The sequence below is a fragment of the Leptidea sinapis genome, chromosome 11 (assembly GCF_905404315.1).
Source record: "Leptidea sinapis chromosome 11, ilLepSina1.1, whole genome shotgun sequence".
Classification (NCBI taxonomy): domain Eukaryota; kingdom Metazoa; phylum Arthropoda; class Insecta; order Lepidoptera; family Pieridae; genus Leptidea; species Leptidea sinapis.
Window position 1 is genome coordinate 11,649,851 of NC_066275.1, and position 25,526 is coordinate 11,675,376.

The following is a 25,526-nucleotide window of genomic DNA, read 5'->3' on the forward strand; positions in this document are numbered from 1 at the left end:
ATTTCAAGGTATCTACTCAATGTAAACTGTTGTGTGTCTGCTTATTATTTTTACCCAACGCGAACGATAACATCACTTACCACTAATGGTTGCGTGTCTCCATATTGATTTTATAACTTATTGTATAGTTTCGTGTACCAAATATGCAGTGTAACGAGTTATGTACCTACCTTTTGAATAAAACACCGTTGGAAAATGTTAGGAGGGTACCTATTTGCGTTACAACATTCGCGACAACAAAAATAATGAAGACGTAGGTCAAAATCAAATCAAAATCATTTTATCCGTGTAGGTCACGGATATGACACAAATTATGAATGTCAAGAAAATTTTTTTTCTTACTGAATCTACCGCTATTTCGTAAAGGGTTGAAAGAACCTAATGCAACATACTCGAACGTCAAATAGTCAATGCCTTACACGAGTAAGTGAAAAAAGTAAATGTTAATTAATACAAAAGTTATTGAGTATAGTAGCTGCATCCACACACACCGTAAATAAATAAAGGTATTCTTATTTGAGCATTTTATAAGGGATTATATATATATTTTAAGAATCTGAAGCCGAGTCCAACAGGTACATCCTGCCACCACAAGTAGCGCCCGTTCACGAGCATGACGAATGGGCCAGCCATCGCCTCCCTCGACCATATTTTAGGGAAGGAGACGACCCGTCCCATGTCGCCGCCACAAGCAGTGACCTTTAAACGAAGCCTGTCACGAGAACTCAAGCAAACAACAAAAAAAGAATCTTAATCTACATATCATGCAATACTCACCAAATACCTCTACTTACAATTTGACAATTCTGCTTAAACTTGTAATTAATATTATATATATTAATATAATTTGTAATAATTAGGAATATTATATTTTTACTAACAGTAATCAGAAGCACAAATCCTTTAGGGTATGTAAATGTATCATGTAGAATTCAGGGATTCTCAAAGTGGTCGATATCAACCCCTTGGGGTCGACATAAACGAAAACTGATTTTGGGGGTTGAGGAGGTCTTAAAATCGACCCCTATTAAATTAACACAAGTTCTTATTTAAGACTTTCAAGATGGGAAGGTAGGGACTCTATTGTTTATGTTGTATTACGTGTACTAAGAATAATTAATATTTTTGTAGGAAATAGCATTTTTGTAGCAATGTGAAATCTCAAGTTCGTACAAGATGAAAAACTCGGCAAGTCAGTGTGAACAATTTTGTGCAAAATAATGAGTTCGAGGGTACCCTACGTCTTTCAGGCGCGTTTTGACTTGCTCTCTAATTGACGGTTACGCGACTTAACACGAACGAATTCATGATTAAGTTGCAAGTCCAAACATGTTCCTGATATTTTACTCTTTAACGAGCTTGCACTTAGGTTGAAAGTTCATTTGCGTTTTGAAATTCATTGAAGCTTGAACGATAATAACTCATGTAAGTATTCATTTATTTCAAGAGATTACAAAGTTATTACATAGCTAAATTAAGTGAAGTTGAAAAAAGTGACTGAAAAAGAATTTACAAAATACTGAGCTCCATAAGCGAGTTAATAGCGTAACCATACAATATCTGCAGTTTTTTTTTTTTTTTTTTTTTTTTTATGGAATAGGAGGACAAACGAGCGTACGGGTCACCTGGTGTTAAGTGATCACCGCCACCCGCACTCTCCTGCAACACCAGAGGAATCACAAGAGCGTTGCCGGCCTTTAAGGAAGGTGTACGCGCTTTTCTTGAAGGTACCCATGTCGTATCGCAGTTTATGAAAAATTAACAGGGTAAGTACCAAACAGTTTTTATCCGGCACAGCGCATCAGCATTGCCATACAGTGGGGCAATGCGTCTTGGGGACGCTGTCTGCATTGCCCCACTGTGTGATAGTAATAATAAACAGTTTGCAGTTGCCTCAGTTGTTTCAATTGTAAAGATTTACCAGTAAATTTAACAGTTTATTATTGTTTTTTAGTTAGGTAGTTTCTTATTTTTTTATTTGCAGAATTACTGAGATGGCGGACACGAAAAAAAATGCAGACAATACAGTTTGGACTACTTGAAGTTCGGATTTATTGCATCTCCATCATATCAACCCTTGCCGATGTGTCTCATATGTGAAAAAGTTTTCAGTAACTGTTGCGGCTTCGCCTTCACCGAGCGGAGCCCGGCCCATACATCGCGCTGGTGTGCGTGTACCACGCGCAACGCGCATCTCACACATACACAGACATCAGCGCGGCGCGGCCCACCGCCCGCGTCATCCTCCAGTCGTCGCCTGCGCGCCCTGAGCAAGGACGGGTGTGCGCCGCTCACATTCAGCCGTACATTACCTACACTTAGTTCAGAATATTGTAATTGTTATTACCTATTCATTATACAAATTCAGACAGCAACCAGATTATTATCATTTACCATACCAGCGACTATCGAAGCGTAAACAGTAACAATGCCATGAAGCCTTCAAAAATGGATGGCCACTTATCAAGAGTACGTGCTGACAAAAAAAGTAAACCTTTGTCATTTCTTCAAGCACTTAAAGAAAAACTAGACAAAAGGCCATCCATAAGATCAATGTTTGCGTCATCACCGATTAAAGACGATGATGGTTTACGAGCGTCCTATAATATATCTTTACTAATAGCGAAGTCGGGGAAACCCCACACAATTGGAGAGCAGATTATCTTACCAGCCATAGCGGAGGTCCTTAACAATGTATTGCACAAACGCGCACATGATATTTTAAAGAGAATACCTGTGAGCAATTCCACTGTCCAGAGACGCATAGACGAGACGGGACGCGACGTGGAAAACATTTTATGCAAGTTCTTACAGACCAACAGATTCTCTCTCTATTTGGACGAGTCTACATTAGCCGGCAATGAAGCCAGAGCTGAAGCTCTGTTGTTGAAACAGCAGATTGTTAGGATATGTTCGATATATCAAAGATGAAAATATGTGCCAAGAACTGCTTTTTGCTACATATTTAGAGACTGATACCAGAGGAGAATTGATTTTTCAGGCAGTCGAACATTTTTTACTGACAAAGCTTTTCCATGGAAGATTCTTTCTGTTGCGACTGATGGTGCCCCGTCTATGGTTGGTCGTCATCGTGGTTTTATAGCTCACTTAAAGCGACAACTGACTGGTCACTCACTGCGTGATTCACAGGCAGCACTTAGTAGCAAAAAAGCTGAGTCCTAGATTGCATAAGTCTTTACGATATGTAATAAATACTATCAACAAGATTCGAAGCAATTTTTTGAACTATCTGTTATTGCTATATGTGAGGAAAACGACGAAGTCTTTACTCGATTACTTCTGCACACTGAAGTTCGCTGGCTATCAAGAGGCTCTTGCTTAGATAGATTTTCAGCCATTTTTGAATCTGTGTTGGAGTTTTTACAAGAAAAATATCCGAATTTGAAAGAAAAACTGAACAATTGTAAAACAGATATACTTGACTGATATCTTTGGATTGTGAAACAAAGTTAATTTGCAGCTGCAGGGTGATGATCTAAACTTGATTAAAACAAAATCAATAATATCGGCCTTCGTGGGTAAACTAATCCTTTATAAACAAAATTTAGGCAGAAAAGAATATTCGCAGTTTCCGCATTTATCAAAATTACCAGAAATGCTTCAAAATGATGACATTTTATTATATGTCACTCACTTGGACGCATTACACAAGGATTTTACGGAGAGGTTTGAGGATCTTTTAAATTTACAAATTCTTTAATGGATAATAAATCCTTACAATACCACAGCCATAGAAGAAGACAATGTGATAATGCAAGAAGAATTGATTACCATTAGCACAGATGAAGAGCTTAAGTAGAAGTTCAACCAAGGCTATCAGACGTTCTGGTTGTAACGCAACATTGAAACACAGTATCCTACACTGTGGAACATTGCTGAAAAATACCTTATCGCTTCTCCATCATCGTACCTACTTGATAAAAACTTCAGTGTGGTAACAAACATTTTGACGAAACAAAGAAACCGTTTGAAAATCTACGAACGTGGAGATTTAAGGCTGCAACTCACCAATATTGAACCGGATGTAGCTAGATAGGTAGATAGTCACCAGGTTCATCCATCACACTGAATGGTTTATTTTCTCTTTGCGAATTAATACTTTTTTAAATATAATTTACTATCTACTTAAGATTATGTAAGTGCTTAAGCACTTTGTAATAATCATTATAAATTAAACTTGAGATTTACTGAATTGTATATCTTTTGTATTTTGTTAAATTTTGATGAGAAAATGAAGTCAAAGAAGAAAAGTTTACTCACTTAACCAAGTGCAAAGTTTTCCAATAAGCACCTCAGTACCTACCTAAGTATTTTGTATCAATAGGAATAAAATAAAGATAAGCCCCCTTCTTCATGATAGTCTGCTAACTTAAAGCATTGCTAATTGTCACTCCGTCTTCTTCTATTGACCTAAGTCAGAATGTTAAATAACACTCTGTAGCAGCTGTTTTAGGTTGGCGGACCATTGATTGGGTTGATTGATTTGTTGGGTTTATCTTAAAAGTAGGTAATTTGGCCATGGGGTTTGAGGTAACACTTACGAGTAGATTCGTCTCGATTTTATTTTATACAGAAAAGTATAAGTACATCAGTACTCAAGTATAAGTACATTTTATTCTTCCTTATTACATTACAAAACACAAGTGAATAACAAGCTAGTTTTAATTTTATGGTGACACATTGTATCTCTAAAAAGTATGCATATCTTCTGAAGATGTAACCTCAGAAGATATGCATACATTAACTTTAACAGTAACAGTTCATTTTGGAAAAGGGGTCACTTGTCCAAAATGGTTTGGGGATCCCTGATATATATTTTTTATATCCACCGCCTTTGAGGTTTGAGCTTTAATAAGAAGAAGAAGTGCAAAGAAACTCATTGCCACTCTTTGAAATCAACATTTACAGCTTTATCTTTTTACAAATCATTTTAGTTTAATAAATTATGTTAATATATGTTAAGTGATGCAATAAAAATACTCAAAAATTTAAAATTTTTAGGACATTTAATTTTAAAACCTGTAAAATGTAAATCTCGATTTAAAAGAGTGGCAATAAGTTTCTTGCTACTTCTTCTCATTAGCTCAACCCTATACGTAATGTAGATCCAATAAGAAAAAAGTAGAGTTTCTGGCTACAAAATCATCCTGCCACCACAACTAGCACCGGTTCACGATCATGACACAACAAACGGTACCCTGCATATGCATGAATTAAAAAATTATTATATCTGATTTTTTACATCCTAAAAGTTGTCAAACACATAAAATTATAGATAAAAACATTCTTATTCAATTAAAAAATAAATATTCTTTTCCAGTAATATATTTCGGGTATTCAAACGTGCCATTTTGCGCGGGGTTTCTGTGACGTCAGAGTATATCTCAAGAATCTATATTGTACTAACAAATGTATGGCCGGTTTTTTCCTTCGGTTATACTGCGAAAACTACTGAACCGATGGGAATAATTCTTGTACCGTTGTTGTTGTATTAAATGCAGCGTGTTTCGGAGAAGGAGGAGTTTTAGTATATGATGTCCCGGGTTCGAATCCCGGTAGGTGCAAGCATTTATGTGATGAATATGGATGTTTGTTTCCGAGTCATGGATGTTTAAATGTATTTATGTATGGTTATATGAATTTATGTATGTTTAAGTAAGTATATTGTATTAAATATATCATTGTCTTGTAACCCATAACACAGGCTATATATGCTTAACTTGGGGCAAGATAATTTGTGTAAAAAGTGTGTCAATATTATATTATATTATTATATATTAATATAATAATAATTATATATATATATGTCGCTTCATTGTGTGTTTACTACCGCATTTATCACGGGGAGTGTTCCGAAGAGCTGTTTGATTGTGGCACATTCGTGTGGCGGTCCTCCATAGTGCGGTTTTCAAGGAACTTTCTTCCACGAACAATTGAAAAAACTTAAAAATTAAATTTATTATCACATAAATACCTTGTACCTTTCACTCTCTTTTAAATTCAGACAACAAAAAACGCGTCATCAAATACATAGCATCATAAACGCGTCTATTTTAGAATGATTATCTGATTGCCCTTTAACAAATTCACTTTCAGTCATTGTGAATAAAAATTATACAGAACATTCAATAATAAAATGTAATATATCGCTAACCACCGAAAATAATATCTAGGAACCATACCAGTGATTATGTTTATCGTAAGTTTGACGTCACACTGCGCTTCAACCAATAGCATTGCGTTTCAATGTTTTATATTTTGCGCGTATATATTGCACTTTTGTTTAATCAATATTTATTATTCAGCAAAAAATTAAGTAACATTTATAATATATTTGCGAAATTTTAAGTTCCTAGCTCTAACAGTTTGGCCTATGTGTTTACTTAGAAGTACCATAGGGGATGTTAGTTTTCATTTTACCCTTTTGGGGGTTGAATTTTAGAAAAACGCGGAAATACAAAACTCATTATTATTGCCGTGTTCAATTCATACGGATTTTCTTGTCTCCTCCACCAGTGTTGCCAAGTCACATCTTTTGGAAATGTTAAGAAATGTAAACAAAATTTCAAATTCAGTGTTGTTAGCCCAGCAGAAATAATTAAAACTTTCAGATCTTTAGAAATGAAAAAAACTGCTGATATATGGGGCATATCTGTAAAAATAATAAGTTCTGTTATTGACGTCATAGCACCATATCTAGCACTAGTTTTTAATAGCTGTATTGAACATGGCGTGTTTCCTGACCTTCTGAAGTATAGTAAAATAACACCAATATTTAAATCGGGACTCACTTCTGACTCGAATAACTATCGCCCTGTTTCGGTGTTGCTGACCCTTAGTAAAATTTTTGAAAAAATTATTTTAAGCCAAATGCTTTCTCACTTTAACACTTATAAGTTACTTCATATAAAACAATTTGGCTTTACTAGGGGACGCTCGACTACGGATGCAGGTGTTGAACACATCAGTAATATTTTTGAGCCCTGGGAGGAATCACTGAATGCACTTGGTATCTTCTGTGATTTATCTAAGGCTTTTGATTGTGTTCAGCATTCAACGCTGGTCAGGAAGATATGCCACTATGGTATAAGAGGATCTGCACTCGATCTTCTGATCTTATATTTAAATAATAGGATTCAGAGGGTCGAGGTGAATGGCAGGAGATCTCCTGGGACTCCTCTCGGTATGGGGGTACCACAAGGGTCTATTCTTGGACCCTCCCTCTTCCTAATTTATATAAATGATCTACCTAACCTTGTAGAAAAAAACACAAGGTGGTATTGTTTGCGGATGACACTTCACTTATATTCAAAGTGAAACGAAGCCAAGTTTTGTCATCAAAATCAAAGAAACTCATATTTTACCCCCTTTTGGGTTGAATTTTTAAAAATCCTTTCTTAGTGGACCCCACAGAACAGAAAATCTAGGTGGCCACTTACGTCACTTAATGAATATTTGTGCAAATTTTAGTTTTTTTAGATAGCAGGTTTGTTGTGCGTTGATCGATCAGTCAGTCAGTTTCTGCTTTAATATAGATAGACACAAGTATGAATAAAATGGGTACCTACCTCTATGAGATTTTTCGTTCAAAAAGCTTGCTTACATACATTCGTAGTCGAATGTTTTATAGGAACCTATTCCGTTTTATCTAACATACTTTTTAGATTTTCACTGCTCAAGGTGCGCTCCGGGCTTTAATTCAGTTTATGTTCAATTTAACTCAGCGGTATGCGCATTCAGCCAAATTTTAGTCTTCTACATGTTATTTTTATGTACTAACGTCAATGTCATCTGTCAATTGTCATTGTGTCAATTTTGAATCGGGCGTTTTAACATAAAATTTTCATACAGATTTTTCACAGTGTATGGAAATTGGAAATTTAAATTAGAGATTAATTAAATATTTATCATAAACAAATATTGTATACCTCAACAGTTATCATGGATCCAGAAGAAAAAGATGCCTGTTACTTTTTACAACTACCAGAAGAATTAATTGGGCTCATTTTAAAGAAAATGGAATTGAAAGAGATAGTAACTCTTGGACAAACTTGCAAATCATTTTACAGTTTAATTTACAATGACCACCTTCTTTGGAAAAACAGATGCTTAGAAACGTAAGCTTTGTGCTATTACCAAATTTTGAATGTATGTGTTTTAGGTAACAGACACTTCAGGCGTATAAACTAAATTAATTGAAAAATACCCACGCAATAACATAATATAATGGTCTTCATTCTTTAATTTGTTTATAAAAACTTTAAACATCGGAATATAAATAAGAACCATTAGACTTGAAGTCCCACTAGTTGCTTCATAGTTTGTTGTAATAATTTAATTTGAAATATTAAAAAAATACGACTTATTACATATTGAAACTTTCATAGAGAATTCACAATGTGTTAGTATATTCTACTATTCTTGTATATTGTGTTATACATAACAGTGTTTAAAGACTCACGTAAGTGATTTAGAGACCCCGCAAACTGCAGACTTTTGATCGGCCGATAGTTTGGTTGGTTTCTTAATCAGTATGAGAGTGCGCACATTATTACGATTTGGTGTTGGCCGACAAAAAAGTTTGATGGGCTACAAGATTGCCTTCAAACTGAACTGTCAGCAAACTATCGGCCGAATGTTAAATCAGTACAGCACTCTTCTAGGCGCGCACACCACCTAATGTTTAGTCGGCCAGACTCATCAATAGCCAATTTAAAACTAATAGTGAATCGTCCCTAAAACTGTCGGCCGATACTTGTCTAGTGTCCAGACTCATCACAGACCCAACTGTTTAGTCAGGCCAGTGTGCGCACTTACAGCCGAACTCAACCAGACTATCGGCCGATCGAAAGTCTGCAGTTTGCGGGGTCTCTTAATGTTAATTGAAATACATAGTTATACAGGACAAATACATTAGATATGATGAAGCTATTGTATATTAAGATAATATTATAATTTATTATATCGAATTCAATTTGGCATATGCCATGAAAATAACTATATTGAAAAAATAATAAAAGATTTTGATATTGCATTGCCTTGAAGGGTTTTCTTGGGGAATTGTGTACCATATTTGGATGATCAAGACCTCTTTTGTGAAGTTGTGGAATGGGGTAGTAAGCTCCAGAAGTCACAATTTTGCACATTTACTATTAGAAAAACCTCTATCAATGCTCTTCAACATTGTATCAAAATTTCAAGCAATTATTAATTCTACTGTCATAGGAAAAGCAACATTAAAGATGGTCAGAGCTCTGCAAAACTGTATCAGAAGTTATCAAAAGAGAGAGAAAATATTTTTTTTGAAGATTGAGAAACTTTTTTTGTGAAGTTTTATATTATTTTAATTTTATCTTCTCTTTTATCTTAGTAGAGATTAAATGTGTGACTATTAACAGTTTTTTAAATATCTTTTGATTTAAAATTATTGTTATGCTATCTCAGATGATTTAGAATTATTGGATTCTTTTCTTTTCACATTTGTAAGTTTGTGTGAACATTATTAGACAAATCTCTTGTACCTGTGAGAAAACTACCTTCAAATCTGTGAGATTAACAAGCTAAAACAAATCTCAACTGAACAAAAAACAAACTCAACTAAGACACTGATAAATATCTCTTTTATTATAATAATAATTAACAGTAATAAAATTATAGATTACCTGATCAAATACACAAAACTGTTGAAACATATTGCCGTGGAAATTGGCTGAAGGAATTGAAAAAATTTACCATCATCAAGAAAGCTGTTGAAGCAAAATTAATGTTAATGTCTCCAAAGTTTTGCTGGTATGTACAAAATTTAACAAAGGTACAAAAGTTTATAATGGCAGGCAGGCACATTAGAACAATTTTACAACATTAGAAGGCAAAGTAGAATTTAGTCCTTTTGCTGCATTGATGTATGAGTTTTGCTTGTAGCCCTATAAATCATAGACCAGCTAATATATATCTACATGTACATATAGTGTGCAAGTTGAATGCAGTCTGGGCCTAAGGTAAAGAGTGAGAGCATCTCCCCTGCTGTCTGCACACCTCGCCTCGTGCACCTTTTGAAGTGCTGTGCCGTCATTGACAGTTATTGTACGCTTATCATTACTGATCCGTGTCCATTTCATTAAAAACGAGTTTCAAACGAATTCATTGTCAAGCATGAGAAATAGCGAAAAATGTTTTAGACATGTGGTGAAGAAAGGCCGAACAAAATTTAGAGATTCAATTATTAGGTTAAAAGATTTATAAAATAAATTTTTAATCATTATAACCTAGTGCAAATGGTAAACTTAAAGCATTGTTTAAATTTATCAATACACTCATCATTATGGTCATCAATTATAATTAGGTCACAACACTATCACATTCGTGAACTCTGCATTCAACTCGTGCATTATCTGAAGTTATTTCAGGGGCCATACTGGCAGGAGGCTCATGTGATGGGAAGTGACATCTACAACACCAGAGAGCAAGAGATGTGCTAGCCTGCCTTAAAAGTGGGTGTAAGCTGTAGGCTTGAAGGCCCTTAAGATGTCTCGGTTTGGGAATACTGCAGATGAGACTAGACTTTTTTTAAGGGAAAGGAGGTCAAATATGTGTATGGGTCTCTTACAACACCAGAAGAATGAAAGAAGTGTTGCCGGCCTTTTAAGTAAGGTGTATGCACTTTTTTTAAACCACCCATGTCACAGTGTCCTGAAAACACTACACAAGGAAGCTCATTTTTGCTGATTATAATTATATGACAATTTATATATTTAAAGTACATAATGTTTAAATTCTTTAGTTAATTATATTTTCAAATTCTTGTTCTTAATTCTATTTCTAGGAGAATCAATCAAATAACATTAGATGATATAAAGGACTTTTTCATAATAGCTGCTGAAACTGAGCGAAGTTATTTCTACACAATATCTGTATTACAGAATACTGTGCAAATTGCTCAAAGGAAACTCGAGAAGAACAAAGGAGAAAAGTAAGTTGAAATCAATAAAATTCAAAACTGTGCCGGATAAGCCCAGAATAGGCTGAGGAATAATGTTTAAATAATATTATCCTTTGTCATACAGTCTAATTTAAATTCTTTACTTGAGAAATTTGATACTTGTATTATTAATATTTGTATTTACTATGGAGGTAGTAAGTTTTTGTACATTTTTTTTGTATTCATTTTATTATAATCTGTCTCCTTTGCTGGGACATGCAATAATATGTGTATCCTACTTGTATATATATATTGGCTTGCTTGGAGAATGGCCTATGCCAAACCCAATTTCATAATTAATCATCTGGTTGGCTAGTTAGGAGATCTTGAGGTATTTTGCGTTTCAGTCTTCTTGATACTTTCGTTCTTTTGTTCATTAGGGCTTTTGCTAGTATGTTAGGGTGATTGTCTGTTCTAGTTTTGTGTGCCTTAGCGAATTTCGTTATCTCATCCTTGACTGTTGGTATTCCGAGGTCATGGTGTAATAGTTCATTTGGAACAAACCATGGAGCATTGGCTATTAAGCGTAGTGTTTTATTCTAAAATCGTTGAATTATTTCAATATTTGAGTGTGATGTGGTACCCCATAGCTGTATACCATATGTCCAGATGGGTTTAAGAAATGCCTTGTAAAGCAGTACCTTGTTTTCAAGTGAAAGCTGTGACTTACGACCAATAAGCCAATGCAGTTTGCTTAGTTTGATGCCTAATTGTTTCCTTTCAGTGAAGATGTGTTTTTGCCATGTGAGACGTTTGTCTAGGTGTAGGCCAAGATAACGCACATGCTCCGCTTGAGGGACTGTTACATTATTTAATTGAACAGGAGGACATGTAGCTCTTTTAAGGGTAAAATTCACATTCACTGATTTTGATTCTTTAGCCTTGATTCTCCAATTTCTGTGCCAGGATGATATCTCATTCAGACCATTTTGCAGATGCAAGAGTAGGATGCAACCGTTGGATCATTGTGTGAAACCATAGTGGCGGTATCATCGGCAAAAGTGCTAGTTTTACATAGTCAGGAGTAGGTAAATCTGAAGTGTAGAGCAAGTAGAGTGTAGGCCCGAGCACATTTCCCTGCGGGACACCGGCTTCGATGTTATGTAAGTTTGATAAAGCTTCGCCACTTTTTACGAGAAAGTGTTTTCTTCAATGTATGACTGGAGGACTTTATAGATGGGATCAGGAAAGGATGTTTTAATTATGTAGAGGAGACCCTGGTGCCATACTCGGTCAAAGGCTTGAGATATGTTAAGGAAAGCGCTATTGCAGATGCTTTGTCTTCAAGGGATTTCATAATTTTTTCATCTAACCTGTGAACTTGGTCAACTGTGTCATATTTGTTGCGGAACCCAGATTGGTGGTCTGCGATAAGTTTCTTATCCTTTATAATAGGATGCATACGTTGAAGAAGCAGAGATTCAAAAATTTTTGAAGGTATCGGCAGGAGACTTATTGAACCGTAGGACTTTGCTTCTTCCGGTGATTTGTCTGATGTTTTGTTTTTGTACATTAAATGCTTATAAAGTAGCTATCTGTCGCTAATATCTAGATGCCGGATACAAAGTATCCTTTATCAACCTTAACTTATAATGAAAAAATGAATGAATATCAACTAATACAAATGAGTCGCTATGACTTGATGTCAGTTTATACATTAATGTATTTAAGAACTGGGTCAAAACTTTAATAGACATTTTAAGCCACTTACTATGCATTAGATTAACTCACTATACTTCCTAATTTTTTTAGTTAATAAGCCATAATTTTGCTGATTTTAAATGTTATTTCACAGACCATTTACGCTGACAGACATTTACTATGCCAAAATAATACTACAATATTTAATGCACACTTTTCTTGCTATAAAATGGGTCAAGAAACACATGCAGCAGCAGTTGCGTCCAGAAATCGTAGTTAACTTTTTCGCACAATGGGTTGATCCAGCTAATTTCTATTTTGATGAAAATGTTGATGAAATGGTAAGTATTTTTATGTAGCCATAGAAGAACATATTTCATATAAAAACTGTCCTATTGCTAATACATGCCTGCTCTTAAAATTATTGAAAGCATGTCAGCTATTTCTCTATCTCTATAACTATATAGGCACCAGTGGGTTAATGACTGATAATATGGCTTTAGGCATGGGCCTTGTTCCTAACTATTTATCTCCTACACTATTTATTCTGCAAATCAATGATATGTTGGATGCCTCCAGTGTGCAGATGACAGTACCTACTACCTTTCTCTCGGGAAATCGTCGAGCAGTGCCAGAAGAAACTTGGGTCTTGTATTGATCCTCTCATAAAAAGATCTCCGAATGTGGGTCAAAATAAACCTTGTATAATTGAACGCCCAGAAGACTCAGTTTGCGCTTTAACCACTTAAAACCCCCATGTATCGCATCACCGCTTTTCGATAACACTCCGCCTATTTTGCTATTCCGCGCCTAGTATCGAAATGGCTCTCGAAATAATGAATAATTACCAATCCCGCGGTCAACTGGAAGCCAAAGGCAAATCTTCAAAGAAACTGGGGGTTATCAATAGAGAGAGACTACTTCAGCGCTCGATAAGGTCTACATATGGAATATAGTTGTCATCTCTAATCCGGTACACCCGAGTATCAACTCGAGCCATTTGAGTGCATGCAAAAGAACTGCTTGAATGATCGTGGATACAGCACTCTGTGATGGATACGTCATATCATCATGTGGCTCCTACCGCATTTATCACTGAAAGTATTCCGATTCCTGTTCCTGTTGGACATAACAATTAAATAATTGATACTTAAATTTGTGACGATAATTACTCAACATCGAGATGTATGGTGTTTCTCCACAGTGGGATTTCCAAGGAACTCTCTACGACTTACTTTCCAAATGAACTTTATTGTCTTATGTTTCCAAGACGACACGATATTTGTACCTTCAAAATAGCTGGTACTGGTCTTGCAGGGGAATATGGGCGAATGTGGCCCATTAATTGACCTTAATACTTATTTCTGTTCCTCTTCCATAAAGAAGAAGGTTAGCCTTCAATTTTATCATCATCTTAGCCGAAAGATGTCCCACTGCCGGACGAAGGCCTCCCTCCCTGCTCTTATCCAGCCTATTCCGACGATCTTGGCCAGATCATCGCTCTATCTTGTAGAGGCCCACCAACAATGCGTCTTCCATTACGTGGTCGCCATTTGAGGACTTTAATGTCCGAACTTACTGGGCAGTAAAACTTTTCTAATTATCATTAATTGAACAAACATAAACTTGTTATGCCTACTACTCGGCTAAGTCGAGTTTGTAAGACTTTTACAACAAGACCCAGAAAATGTTCAAAATAAAAGTATTACGACATTCAAAAGAATTGTTAAAAAACGCTTGTGTGGTAAAGGTTACTACTACTAACATGAACGACTTTCTTAATGAGTTCCACATGAATTCAGAATGGAGCGACCGTCCTCAGGCTATTAAATAATAAGTTTAATTGTACAATATTACTTTGTAAACATATTTTTTGATTTAAAAAAGCCCCCTGAGTTTGTTGCGCCCATTCTTCTCAGGTCTGAGGCATTTTCTTTGGAATGGGTGGTAGTTTTTGACTTACAATAAGTGATGTCACATCCTGTTTTGAATAAAAATATTTGAATTTGACAGTTAACTGACATAGTTGAGGAAGTCAAAGATGCGATACGTGCTGCACGAGCTATAAAACCACCTCCACCGGGATGGAAGAAGGTTACCGACAGGGAAGTGCTTACTGCGATGTCGAAGGTGCTGGTTCAACAGAGACATATTGCCATCACGACATCAGCTGACCTGGCCTCATTGAGCATTGTGAAAGTAAGCGACTATTGCCAACATTTTTATGGAGACAAAATACAAGAAAAAAGTTATTTGTCATTTAAATAGATTTCTATACAGCGGTTCAAGTAAGCGTTAAACTTGTGGCGCATTTGGAGTGCTAACGTAATGCTATTGTCTTCTTAGAATAATACTAGAAGACTACCTTTGATGAAGAAGAAGAGCGCAAAAAGCGTATAATAAATAATATGTAAGTTACTTTGCCACATTTCAATTTATACTTGAATACTCGCACTTTTACTTGAGTAAGTAGCCAATACGCCAAAATTGTAATTTCATACAAAACGCTGTTAAGTAATGTATACGTTGCAGTGTCAAAGTCGAATAAAAAACGGAACATATTATGTTGCCTGGTCGATTGCAAAAACGACAATGTAGAAAGCCGTAAGTTTCATACCATCTTCATTACTTATAAAAAAACCTGAAATATTAGGTGTTATAACTGTTGTTTATAGTTTTTACAGTGCATATCTACATATAAGAGTTGGACTTTCATTTGATCAGTGCAACACAAAAATCACTACAATTCAAAGTATTTCCTATTTGCATGATCAAAATTTCAAGTTCAAATTTACTTTGAGTTGATCTTAGTTTCAGTTTCTTTATTATAATATAATTATGATGTTTGATGATTGTAGTGATGATGGTGATTCAGCATGAAAAAAATTCTAACATTAATAGTTGTTTGCTTGTGACAACCCTATCCTCATAAGTCGATCGAGCACTGTATTAGGTGTCGGAAATTACAATATCAAGGACGTCCTCCTGCATACGACTTATTTCGAACTCAGAAGCCCTATTACCAAAATCGAAATACTAAATTTCGGTTGACAGATCGTACATTTTCCTATTACGAAAGTGTTTCGTATCCGAAGATCGATACTAAGTTTGCGATTAGAACATTTTGTCTTTCATTTACTTTATTCCCAAATTCACTTGACATTTACTTTTTCGTTGTTTGAGATTAATAAGGTCGTAACTACAACTTCACTTTTTATGATTATATCTATGGTTCCGAAACGAAATCCGTCAGCACAATTCGGATCCGAAGTAAGTACTTTGGTAATAGGATTTAATGGCAAACGGTCTTCGGGTAAACCTGTGGGAATAGGTGTTCCACAGGGTTCTATTCTCGGTCCTTTCTTGTTTCTTACATATATTAACGATCTACCGTTTGTGGTAGATGATAGCCATGAGATTGTATTGTTTGCTGATGATACTTCACTTATTTTTAAAGTGAAGCGACGTGCGGATATTGCTGACGAGGTAAGCAATGCACTCTCAAAGGTAGTGCGTTGGTTTGAGACGAATAATCTGCACTTAAACAGTAAATAAACAAAGTGTTTACGGTTCATTACACCAAACACAGCGGAGGTACAAACCAACGTACTTATAAATGACCAGAGATTGGAACTTGTGGACACTACGGTCTTCTTGGTTATCACGTTATATAAAAAGCTTCAGTGGGGTCCACATATTACCCATCTAGCAGATAGACTCAGATCTGCGGCATATGCAGTTAGAAAGATTAGAGAATTAGAATTAGAGAAAGTACACGAATGTTGCGACCGCTAGATTAGTGTACTTTAGTTATTTTCACAGCATCATGACGCACGGTATATTACTATGGGGTCATGCTGCTGACATTGATATAGTGTTTGCACTGCAAAAGAGAGCTGTTCGTGCTATATATCAGTTAGTTTCAGTGGTTATAGACAGTCTCCCAAAGAAAAATTTAAAGAAATAAATATTATGACTGTTCATTGTCAGTACATTTGTGAAAATTTAATATATGTTCACAAAAATCGTCACCTTTTTGCTCTTAATAGTGATTTTCATTATTATAACACTAGAAATAAGGGATTGCTTGTAACTAATTCTAGTAGACTTCATAAGATACATAATAGCTTTAAGGGTAAATGTATACACTTCTACAATAAAGTCCCAGCCACTGTTGAGGTATTATCTATAAATAAATTTAAATGTTTTATAAAAAAATGGCTCTGTCGTAAATCCTATTACTCCACTGCTGAATATCTAAATGATCGGACAGCCTGGGACTAGATTGTGATTATTTTATAGCGATAGAAATGACTGTACAATATTGTATATTTTTATTGAAAAGAGCGCAAAAAAAAGTATGCTGGGAGAGTTTCTTGCGCCGCTTCTTCTCTCTCAGAGCGCCATTTGTTTCCGAAGCGGAAGTAGTATCTAGTACTTAGTATAATAAATGACATCAAAAAGAATTCTAAAGGAATCAATTTTGAGAAAATAAATGCCTTTTATGCCTTTTAATTTGACGCTCGTCGTTCTTTCTTTTCGGACGAAACTTCGGCTTTCGATTTTGGTAATAGACATCCTGAATCCCATAAAAGCAATTATTCGATTGGCTAATAGACTCGGCCCTGCGGCATAGGCGTTTAAAAATATACCCTACCGTTAAATTGGATGAAAATGGCTATTCATCCCCTTTTACGGTATTTATGTCCTTTGGTATGTTTATATATATATCATGCGACGCGTGGAGAGGCGATTTATAAAATACAGGATAGGAATTATAATAATTATAACCTTTTAGAATCTAGACAGTGCTGCATCGACCTGTGGAGGCTAGGGCTGTCACAAGCAACAATAATAATATGAATATATATTTTTATGTTTCAGGCTTTAAAAAACAAATGCAGCAACGGTATCGTCCTCGCTGCGATCTGGCAAGCCGTTGCAAGGAAATGTGGTGTCAAGTTGGAGCTGATTGCATTCCCCAACCATTTGTTTTTGGAGTGGATGGATGATTATGACGAGAAAAATGTTCGCTGGTACACCATCTCTATGAGCACTGGAGAATTGATACCAAAACGCCGATGCCCTTTTTCCCAGACCAACGCCCGTTCCAACTATTCCTACTGCCCTGATTCCTTACTTCAATATGTTTATTCTTCGTTTCTTCTCACAATGGGCGCGATCAGAAATTGGTAGGTGTTCTTTTTTTCTACTTTATAAGCCAGTAGAAAAGCTCTCTAGTGGATGAGTGGAATTCTGTGATAGATAAATGTTGTACGACTCACTGACACTAATTCGATGAAATGGCTTTTAGAATTTTTGTCTCTATCATGATGAAAATAATTGGTGTGAAATTAGATCATGTGAATGCGTAATTTATAAACTTTATTATATGATATTGGTAATTATAAGATATACATTTTGAATCCTTTCATTTATATATATTTATATATAAAATATTAACTAACTCCCTAAGTCACAACGTCTGAAATGTATAATATTACATGTATATATACTAAGGATATGACATAAAAAGTAATTATAATTAAGAAATATTATCATTTCTTTAAATTAAAATATATTTTAAATCTACGACCAGTCTTATTATCGATTCGGTTTGAAATATTTTGTGTATATATGGCGAGTCTACTATTTCAATTATTTAGGGTACATACCCACAATTATATATCCGAATTATATTTGAAAGTTAAAAGGGACAGAGATTTTGGATAAATTTTATTATTATTTTTGACTTTATTTAAAATTAATTGTCGTTTATATTTTCAGGCACACACAAAATGCATTATTCATGCTGAACTTTTTGGGGACAAATCAAAATGATCAAAATCCATATAAAAACTTTTTCCAATATCTGATTGAGGATGGAGAATTGTGCACAACCAATTTACCTATAGATATTAAATATGTGAGTATTATTATTATATCTATCAAACCAGTGGGAGGCCGGTGCAAAACGTGATGTAAGAAAATTTATCGAAGTAGGCGTTACTTTGCGGAAATCCATAATTATTCAAAATTTTTGAGTTTTCTTTAGTGTTGATTCCGCCAATATTAGAAATAATAAAACACAAAAATAACATGTTTACATTGTTGAATGAACAAACAAATTTGGTCCCTTCGCCATTGTTACGTATCTCTTCCTGGGGTAATACGTCACAACAGCCGACCATGTTATTTATATTACTTATTTGATTTGTTTGATTTTAATTTTATCTGTTTGATATTATTTATTTATTATTATGAAATTTTGTGTATGACTGAACTTAAGCCATTGTAAATCAATGTTATGAGGTCAATAAACGTTTTGATTTTGACCAATCAGAGCGCGTCATTTTATGGGACAAGGGTATAAAAGAGCGGTTTCCGGCTCATTTAGTTCAGTGTTTGCCGAGTCAACATGTCATGAGGATGCCTCGTGTAGAGGCGAAACACGTGTCCAATTGTTTAAACACAAATATTGGCGGAATTAACACTAAAGAAAACTCAAAACATTTGGATAAACGTGATGTAGGCTGGGTGGGCGGGGTTCACACTTCAGTAGTTATGTCAGTGCCGGATTAAAGCTATTGTCAAACAGACTGCGAACCGAAAGCGTGGCGAAGCGTTTTCATTTTGTTATGTTTAGAATCGTTTGAATCTAGTCACATAGAAAAGCGAAAGCACACCGAGTACGTAGCGAACCGAGAGGCGTGTCAGGTCAGGACAATCCAAAGGCGAGCGCGCGAAGCGAGGCGTGAGCGAGATTGTATTAGCATTTAGCTGGCTTTGTATACAAGACGTCAAACAAAGAGGGGATCGTCAAATGGGAGAGCGAAGCGCGACAGTTGTGTTATTTACATAACTTTGACACAAGTGGCGTCCCGCAACGATTCCCTTTCGGTTTGTTTGTTCGTCTCCGCTTTGGTTCGCATTCTCCATGCTTTCAGTTCGGTTTGTTTCGCATTAATGTTTGACAATACCTTAAGCAAGAGCGGGACCCGTAGCAAATTCTATCAAAGAGCCCTTGATCATATTTGAAGTAGTCGGTGGGATTGGGAGGCTCCTTTGCACAAGATGCCGGTTAGATTATGGGTACCTCAACGGCGTCTATTTCTGCCGTGAAGCAGTAATGTGCAAACATTACTGTGTTTCTGCCTGAAGGGTGCTGTAATTAGTTAAATTACTGGGCAAATGAGACTTGAATTCTTATGTCTCAAGGTGACCAGCGCAATTGTAGTGACGCTCGAAATTATTGGGTTTTTCAAGAATCTGACCTGAGCGGCACTGCATGCTGAAGGTCCTGCTCGTCTCGTCCCTTATTTTCATAAAAAAAAGTCGGTTATCGAGTATCTAACCTGAATTGTCTTAGTTACATACAGTTAAATTACAATTTTAATATTACCTTATTACTAATGAGAACACTTATAGTGCAAAAAATTACAATGTTAATTTACATACCTAGTGCTAAACATAAATACAAAGAGTACATAAAAACATTTACAACAAACAATACAATAACTTATATTTTTTCCCCATTCGTAACAAGATTACATAAGATTGAGAATTAATTTCTTTCTAAATTCTTTATGACATTATGTATACTCAATATTCCACATCTTAACAAGTATCACTCAAAGAATTACACTAAGGCAGAGAAGGTGGCTGATTGAATATGCGGGGCCAGTAGCAGTTTCTTCTTTTGGTAGGTGCTTAATCCGGCACTGAGGTTTGTGCAAAATGAGACATAGAAATTTAAATATACTTATTTAGCTTCAGCAGTGACAATAACATAACATATTGCAATAACACTTGTTAATCCTCCATCAGTTAGTAAAGGGGCTTTGATTTGGGGAGAAAACCGTTTTATGTTTTTCTATTCCTCGCCTATTGATATTAGGTTCTGGGTCAGTGAGACTAAAGATCATATGCCGGAGCCACAATCTGAGAGTTGAACAAGACATACAAAATATTTTACGGAAAGCATGGAGTGTCGTATTTCAGATAAGCGCCCCTTTAAAATAACAAAACTGTGTAACTAATGTGACGTTTTTAATCATTTTGCGTTTTATCAATCAATAATTACCAACTTAGCCAGATAAACCCTTTGGGGGTTTTCGTGGTATTTAAATGTATACCTTTTTTACTATAACAAAATATTCTTGCCTCATGTTCGCGCCCGAGTTTTTAATCAGCTGTTACAATAGTATAACACGTTGAACATTACTGCCATGAAATAAGGTGTTAAATAGAATGAATATTTTAATGTTACCTGTATAAATTGTATTAAACGTATATACAACGCCGCTACGACCGACTTTTTTTGACGACCTTTGGAGTCTAGTTCACTGACGTACGTCAGTGGTGTAGGCCCTAAATTTAATGCTGTTTTTCCAAGACTTCATGTTATTAAGTTGATAAATGTAACGTTTATTAAATTCGAATGTGTTTTACAGCTGAAGAAGGTGTATCGAAATAGTATTCTGTCTTTGTCGACACTAAATAAACCGACAGAGACAGCGAGTCACGATGTAAGTACCGCGTTCAACATTACTTTACTTGCATGCTAAATACCTTAGGTCATTTATACGTCTAGACTCTTTTATATACCACCATCGCGTACAAATGCTGGAATACGCTCACCCGTCCGTAGAATGTGTTATAGATATAATGAATACTTCACTAATTTAGATATTTTTCCTGAGAAGCAGTCCACATTTAAATCGCAGGTTATATTATTATTATTATTTGAAGAGGGTGGCTATTTCCTGGTCCTAAAAGGTTCCTAGTAACACCGCGTCCAGAATTGGACTATTGTGTTCGCCACTCATACTAAAGCTCATCGTCAAGCCCTACCGCCTTTACGAACCGCAATAGTTCCTTGACGCGAGTGTTGCAAACACTATCTGGTGGTACGAAGTAGTTGCCAAAGATTGTGTTACGCTTATGCATTAGTGGGCCGCAGTCGCAGAGTAGATGAATAGGTGTTTCATCATCCTCAAGGCAGAACCTGCAAGCCTTGTCGCTTCTGATGCCGACCACACTGAGGTGCTTGTTTAGGCGACAGTGCCCGGTTAGCATCCTAGTGAGTATGCATAGATTTTTCCTGTTCAATGATAGGGCTTCATTCGCATAGCTACTGTTGAATGCCCTTATCAGTGCTTTAGAGTGGTTTAAACCTGAAGAGTTGTTCCAGCGTTTAAGTGCTTCTTGTTTACATTGGTTACTCAGGGTGTGTCGGATGGCGCTCTTGGGCAGTCCACAAATGGGTTCCGGACCATATCGGACTGCTTTAGCCCCAGCTCTTGCGAGCTCATCGGCCATTTCATTGCCTATGATTCCGGCGTGCCCTGGGACCCATCTGAGAATCACTCTGTTTTTCATGCCTAATGAATTCAGGCATTCGACGCAATTATTGACTAACTTAGACGACGTCAAGTCAGCGTCTAAAGCCAACAATGCTGCCTGACTATCAGAGTGAATGTATATGTTATGATTGAAGTAGCCTTTTTGGATATTGGTTTCCGCGCATTCCAGGATGGCGTACACCTCTGCTTGAAATATGGAGGTAAAGCTTCCCAGGTTTGTGCTGGATTTAAACCTGGGGCGTTCTCCATAGACCCCACAGCCGACTTCATTTTCCATTTTGGACCCATCGGTGAACCACATGAGGCTCCCGTCCTTCCACGTGACTTTGTTGTTCATCCAGTCGTCCCTGGAAGGTAGTTCCACGATATAGTGTTTAACAGAGATTAATTGTGGAATCATCTGATCAGGTAACATGCCTAATATGTGGTCTCGCAGAACTGAGTCCTCTAAGGTCCTAAGCGTTTGCGACATCCAGTTACATGAACCCCCCTGGGCGATTGCCCTCAGCATGCTTGCCTTCGCCTCTTGCTGTATGAACAGTGGAAGAGGCGGTAGGTTTAGCATTGCTTCAATGGCCGCACCAGGAGAAGACGTCATGGCTCCGGTTACCAACATGCAGGCAAGTCTCTGCAGGCTATTTAGTCTGTCTGCAGTTGTTTTCTGGTTGGCTTTGTTCCACCACACAATGGAGGCGTATGTGATTGTTGGTCTCACAATTGCTTTGAATAGCCATAGGAGGATCTTGGGGCGCATTCCCCAATGTCTCCCTACCAGACGTCGACATACACCCAAGGTTGTTTTAGCCTTTTTCACGGCTTTGTCGATGTGAGAATTCCATGTGAGTTTCTGGTCGAATGTGACTCCCAGATACTTAACCTCAGCTGAGAATTCCAAAGTAGAGCCGTTCAAGGTGGGAGACTTCAGTTTGTTAAGTGTCCGTTTCCTCGTGAATGGCACAATAACAGTCTTTCCTGCGTTGACTGACAGTTTGTTGGCTGTACACCACTGTGAGATGGTGTTTAGCGCCTTTTGCAATATAGAGCTTAGTAAGCTTTTGCAGAAACCTCTGACGATAATAACTCGGTCGTCTGCGTACCCTAGTGCATCAATTCTGAGTTCTGCCAGCTTACTAAGTAGTTCGTCTACTGCTAGTGTCCATAGAAGTGGCGAAAGAAACCTTGTGGGCAACCTCGCGTAGTGTATAGCTCCAGTGATGTCCCATGGAGGGAGATTAGAGCTTTGCGATTTGAGAGCATTGACCTTACCCATTTGACAGTGGTGGAGTCTACATTTTTGTAAATTAGTCCCTTCACTAGCGTGTCTGTCGGGGTATTGTCAAAGGCGCCCTCAATGTCTAGAAACGCACAAAGTGCAATCTGTTTGTCTTGTAACGCCTTCTCGACTCTATCCACAAGTTGTAGAAGGGCCGTTTCTGTAGACCTGCCTCTACAGTAGGCGTGTTGAGAACTATGAATGGGCTTTAGGCTTAGAGCATGCTCTCTTATGTGTCTGTCCAAGACTTTCTCAATAACCTTCAGGAGAAAGGAGGTTAGGCTTATGGGTCTGAAGGAGCTTGGCAGGGAGAAGTCCTTTCTGCCTGCCTTAGGTATAAATAGTACTTTAGCCCTAGTCCATTGCTCTGGAAGATAGCCCCAGGCAAAGCTTACCCGGTATATCTTGACTAGTAGCGGTACTAGGATATCCAGGCCTTTTTGAAGAAGCGCTGGAAAAATGTTGTCTAGACCGCTTGACTTGTAGGGTTTCAGAGTCTTGATGGCGCACCTTATATCCCGGGGTCTGATTATCTTTGCCGCTCTACGCCAGTCCTCGTCAAGAGGCCGTTGTGTAGGCGTTGCTACAGTTGGTTGATAGGTAGCCCCCGGAAAGTGGTGGGCCATCAGTACTCTTACGTTTTCTACGTCGTCGGCTGTAAAAGATCCATCTGGTCTCTTAAGCAGGCCGATTTGGCTAGGTTTGTCCTTGGCGAGCAGTTTGTGTACTCGGGATCCTTGGGGAATTTTAGATAAATCCTCGCAGAACCTCTTCCAAGATGCTCGTTTGGCCTTCCTAACTTCTCTGTTGTAATCTGTTAGGGCTTCTTTGTAGGGTTCCCATTCTTGGGTCTTTTTAGCCCTGTTAAACAGCCTTCTGGATTTCTTCCTTAGTTTGTTCAAGTTTGAATTCCACCAAGGCACTTTCCTGTTTGAGTGTTGTAAGGAGAGAGGGCAGCTAGCCTCGTAGGCGTCAGTGATGCCATCCGTGGTTACTTTCACTGCCAACTCTAGCTCATCCAGGGTTCTGATGCGCTTAGGGATATTCTCCAAATTACTCCTGAGTTTCTCTTTATAGACAGTCCAGTTTGTTTTCTTTGGATCCCTAAACGTATATAGTTGTTTTTCGAGGCAAGTCAAGATGTCGTATGCTATGTGTCGGTGATCCGATAGCGAAATTTCATCACTGACTCGCCAGTTTGATATTCGCCTGGCAATGTTGTCGGTAGCGAAAGTAATATCTAGAACTTCCTGCCTGTTTGAGGTTACGAAGGTTGGCATATTACCTCTGTTTAGTACCTGTAGGCCGTTAGTGTCTAAGAAATTAAGAAGTTGCTCACCTCTGTGGTTGACGTCGCTGCTTCCCCAAGTTGTGTGGTGCGCATTGACGTCGGCCCCGACAATCAGTTCGGCGTTGTTGCGTCGTGCATACTCGACCACTCTCGCCAATTCTGTTGTCGGGTCTCTTTCTTCATATGGAAGGTACGCCGAGCAAACGATCACCTTGGTGCCTTCCCAACCTTCGAAACAGAAATACGCCGCAACAAGGTCGTCGGTGCAGACCTCTGTAACAGGTAAGAAATTAGTGTTCTTGTTGAAGACTATGCAAGCTCTGGGTTTTGATCCGCTGGTATTGTAGATTAACTTACCAGCGGTGTTCAGTCCCAGTATTTTGCCGGTATTGACCCACGGCTCTTGTAGTAGGGCAAAGAGGATTTCACCACTCGCAAGGCATTTCTCCATTACTGCAGTAGCAGCTTTGGCGTGGTGGAGGTTTGCCTGGAGTATCCTCGCCCTATTTCTGCGGTGCGTCATTGGATCCCACCGGAGGTGGAAGGCTTAGGTCGGTCGGTCTTCTGGTATGGGTGTTTCCGCCCGCGGCCAGAATTAGCCCGACTCTAATCCTTCCCTCCCCTGAGGGGACCTGAGACGTTCCTCGACATCGACCCTTTGCCCCGGAACGTAGTTGTGGGGGCAGCCGGCCGTTGCGGGGTCCTTGAGATCCCGGATGTTCCCGGTCGCACAGGCCCGCTGGTCTGGGTGGGTTGCTGTCCACTCGCTGCTGCGGAACCCTCAGAGACGCCCTTGATCTTAAAATTGATCTTTCTAAAACCAAGGGCAGCTCTGTACTCGGACTCTTTCAGAGTCTCCGCGGAGGGATCGTCCAAGGAAAAAGTGACCACTTGGCCTCCCTTGTCCTCCCTCGCGTGGAGCACCTTCCAGTGTTCGGTGTTCAGTCCCGCATTTTG

At 37.6% G+C, this 25,526-nt stretch overlaps 1 protein-coding gene and 1 long non-coding RNA gene across 2 annotated transcripts in view; both read left to right on the forward strand.

Moving 5' to 3' along the window:
• Window positions 1-373: 373 nt before the first annotated feature.
• On the forward strand, window positions 374-2,294 carry LOC126966905 (uncharacterized). Its single transcript, XR_007729843.1, has 3 exons — window positions 374-506; window positions 1,132-1,425; window positions 2,106-2,294. It is a non-coding gene; the product is annotated as an uncharacterized LOC126966905 (long non-coding RNA).
• Window positions 2,295-7,857: 5,563 nt separating this feature from the next.
• The window catches only part of LOC126966848 (uncharacterized), a 29,455-nt gene continuing 11,786 nt past the window's right edge, over window positions 7,858-25,526 (forward strand). Inside the window, exons 1-8 of the mRNA XM_050811112.1 lie at window positions 7,858-8,138; window positions 9,679-9,810; window positions 10,844-10,990; window positions 12,795-12,981; window positions 14,654-14,839; window positions 17,525-17,832; window positions 18,428-18,566; window positions 21,094-21,168. Coding sequence (XP_050667069.1) covers window positions 7,963-8,138; window positions 9,679-9,810; window positions 10,844-10,990; window positions 12,795-12,981; window positions 14,654-14,839; window positions 17,525-17,832; window positions 18,428-18,566; window positions 21,094-21,168 — 1,350 coding nt within the window. The 5' untranslated portion in view covers window positions 7,858-7,962. The remainder of the gene's footprint in view (window positions 8,139-9,678; window positions 9,811-10,843; window positions 10,991-12,794; window positions 12,982-14,653; window positions 14,840-17,524; window positions 17,833-18,427; window positions 18,567-21,093; window positions 21,169-25,526) is intronic.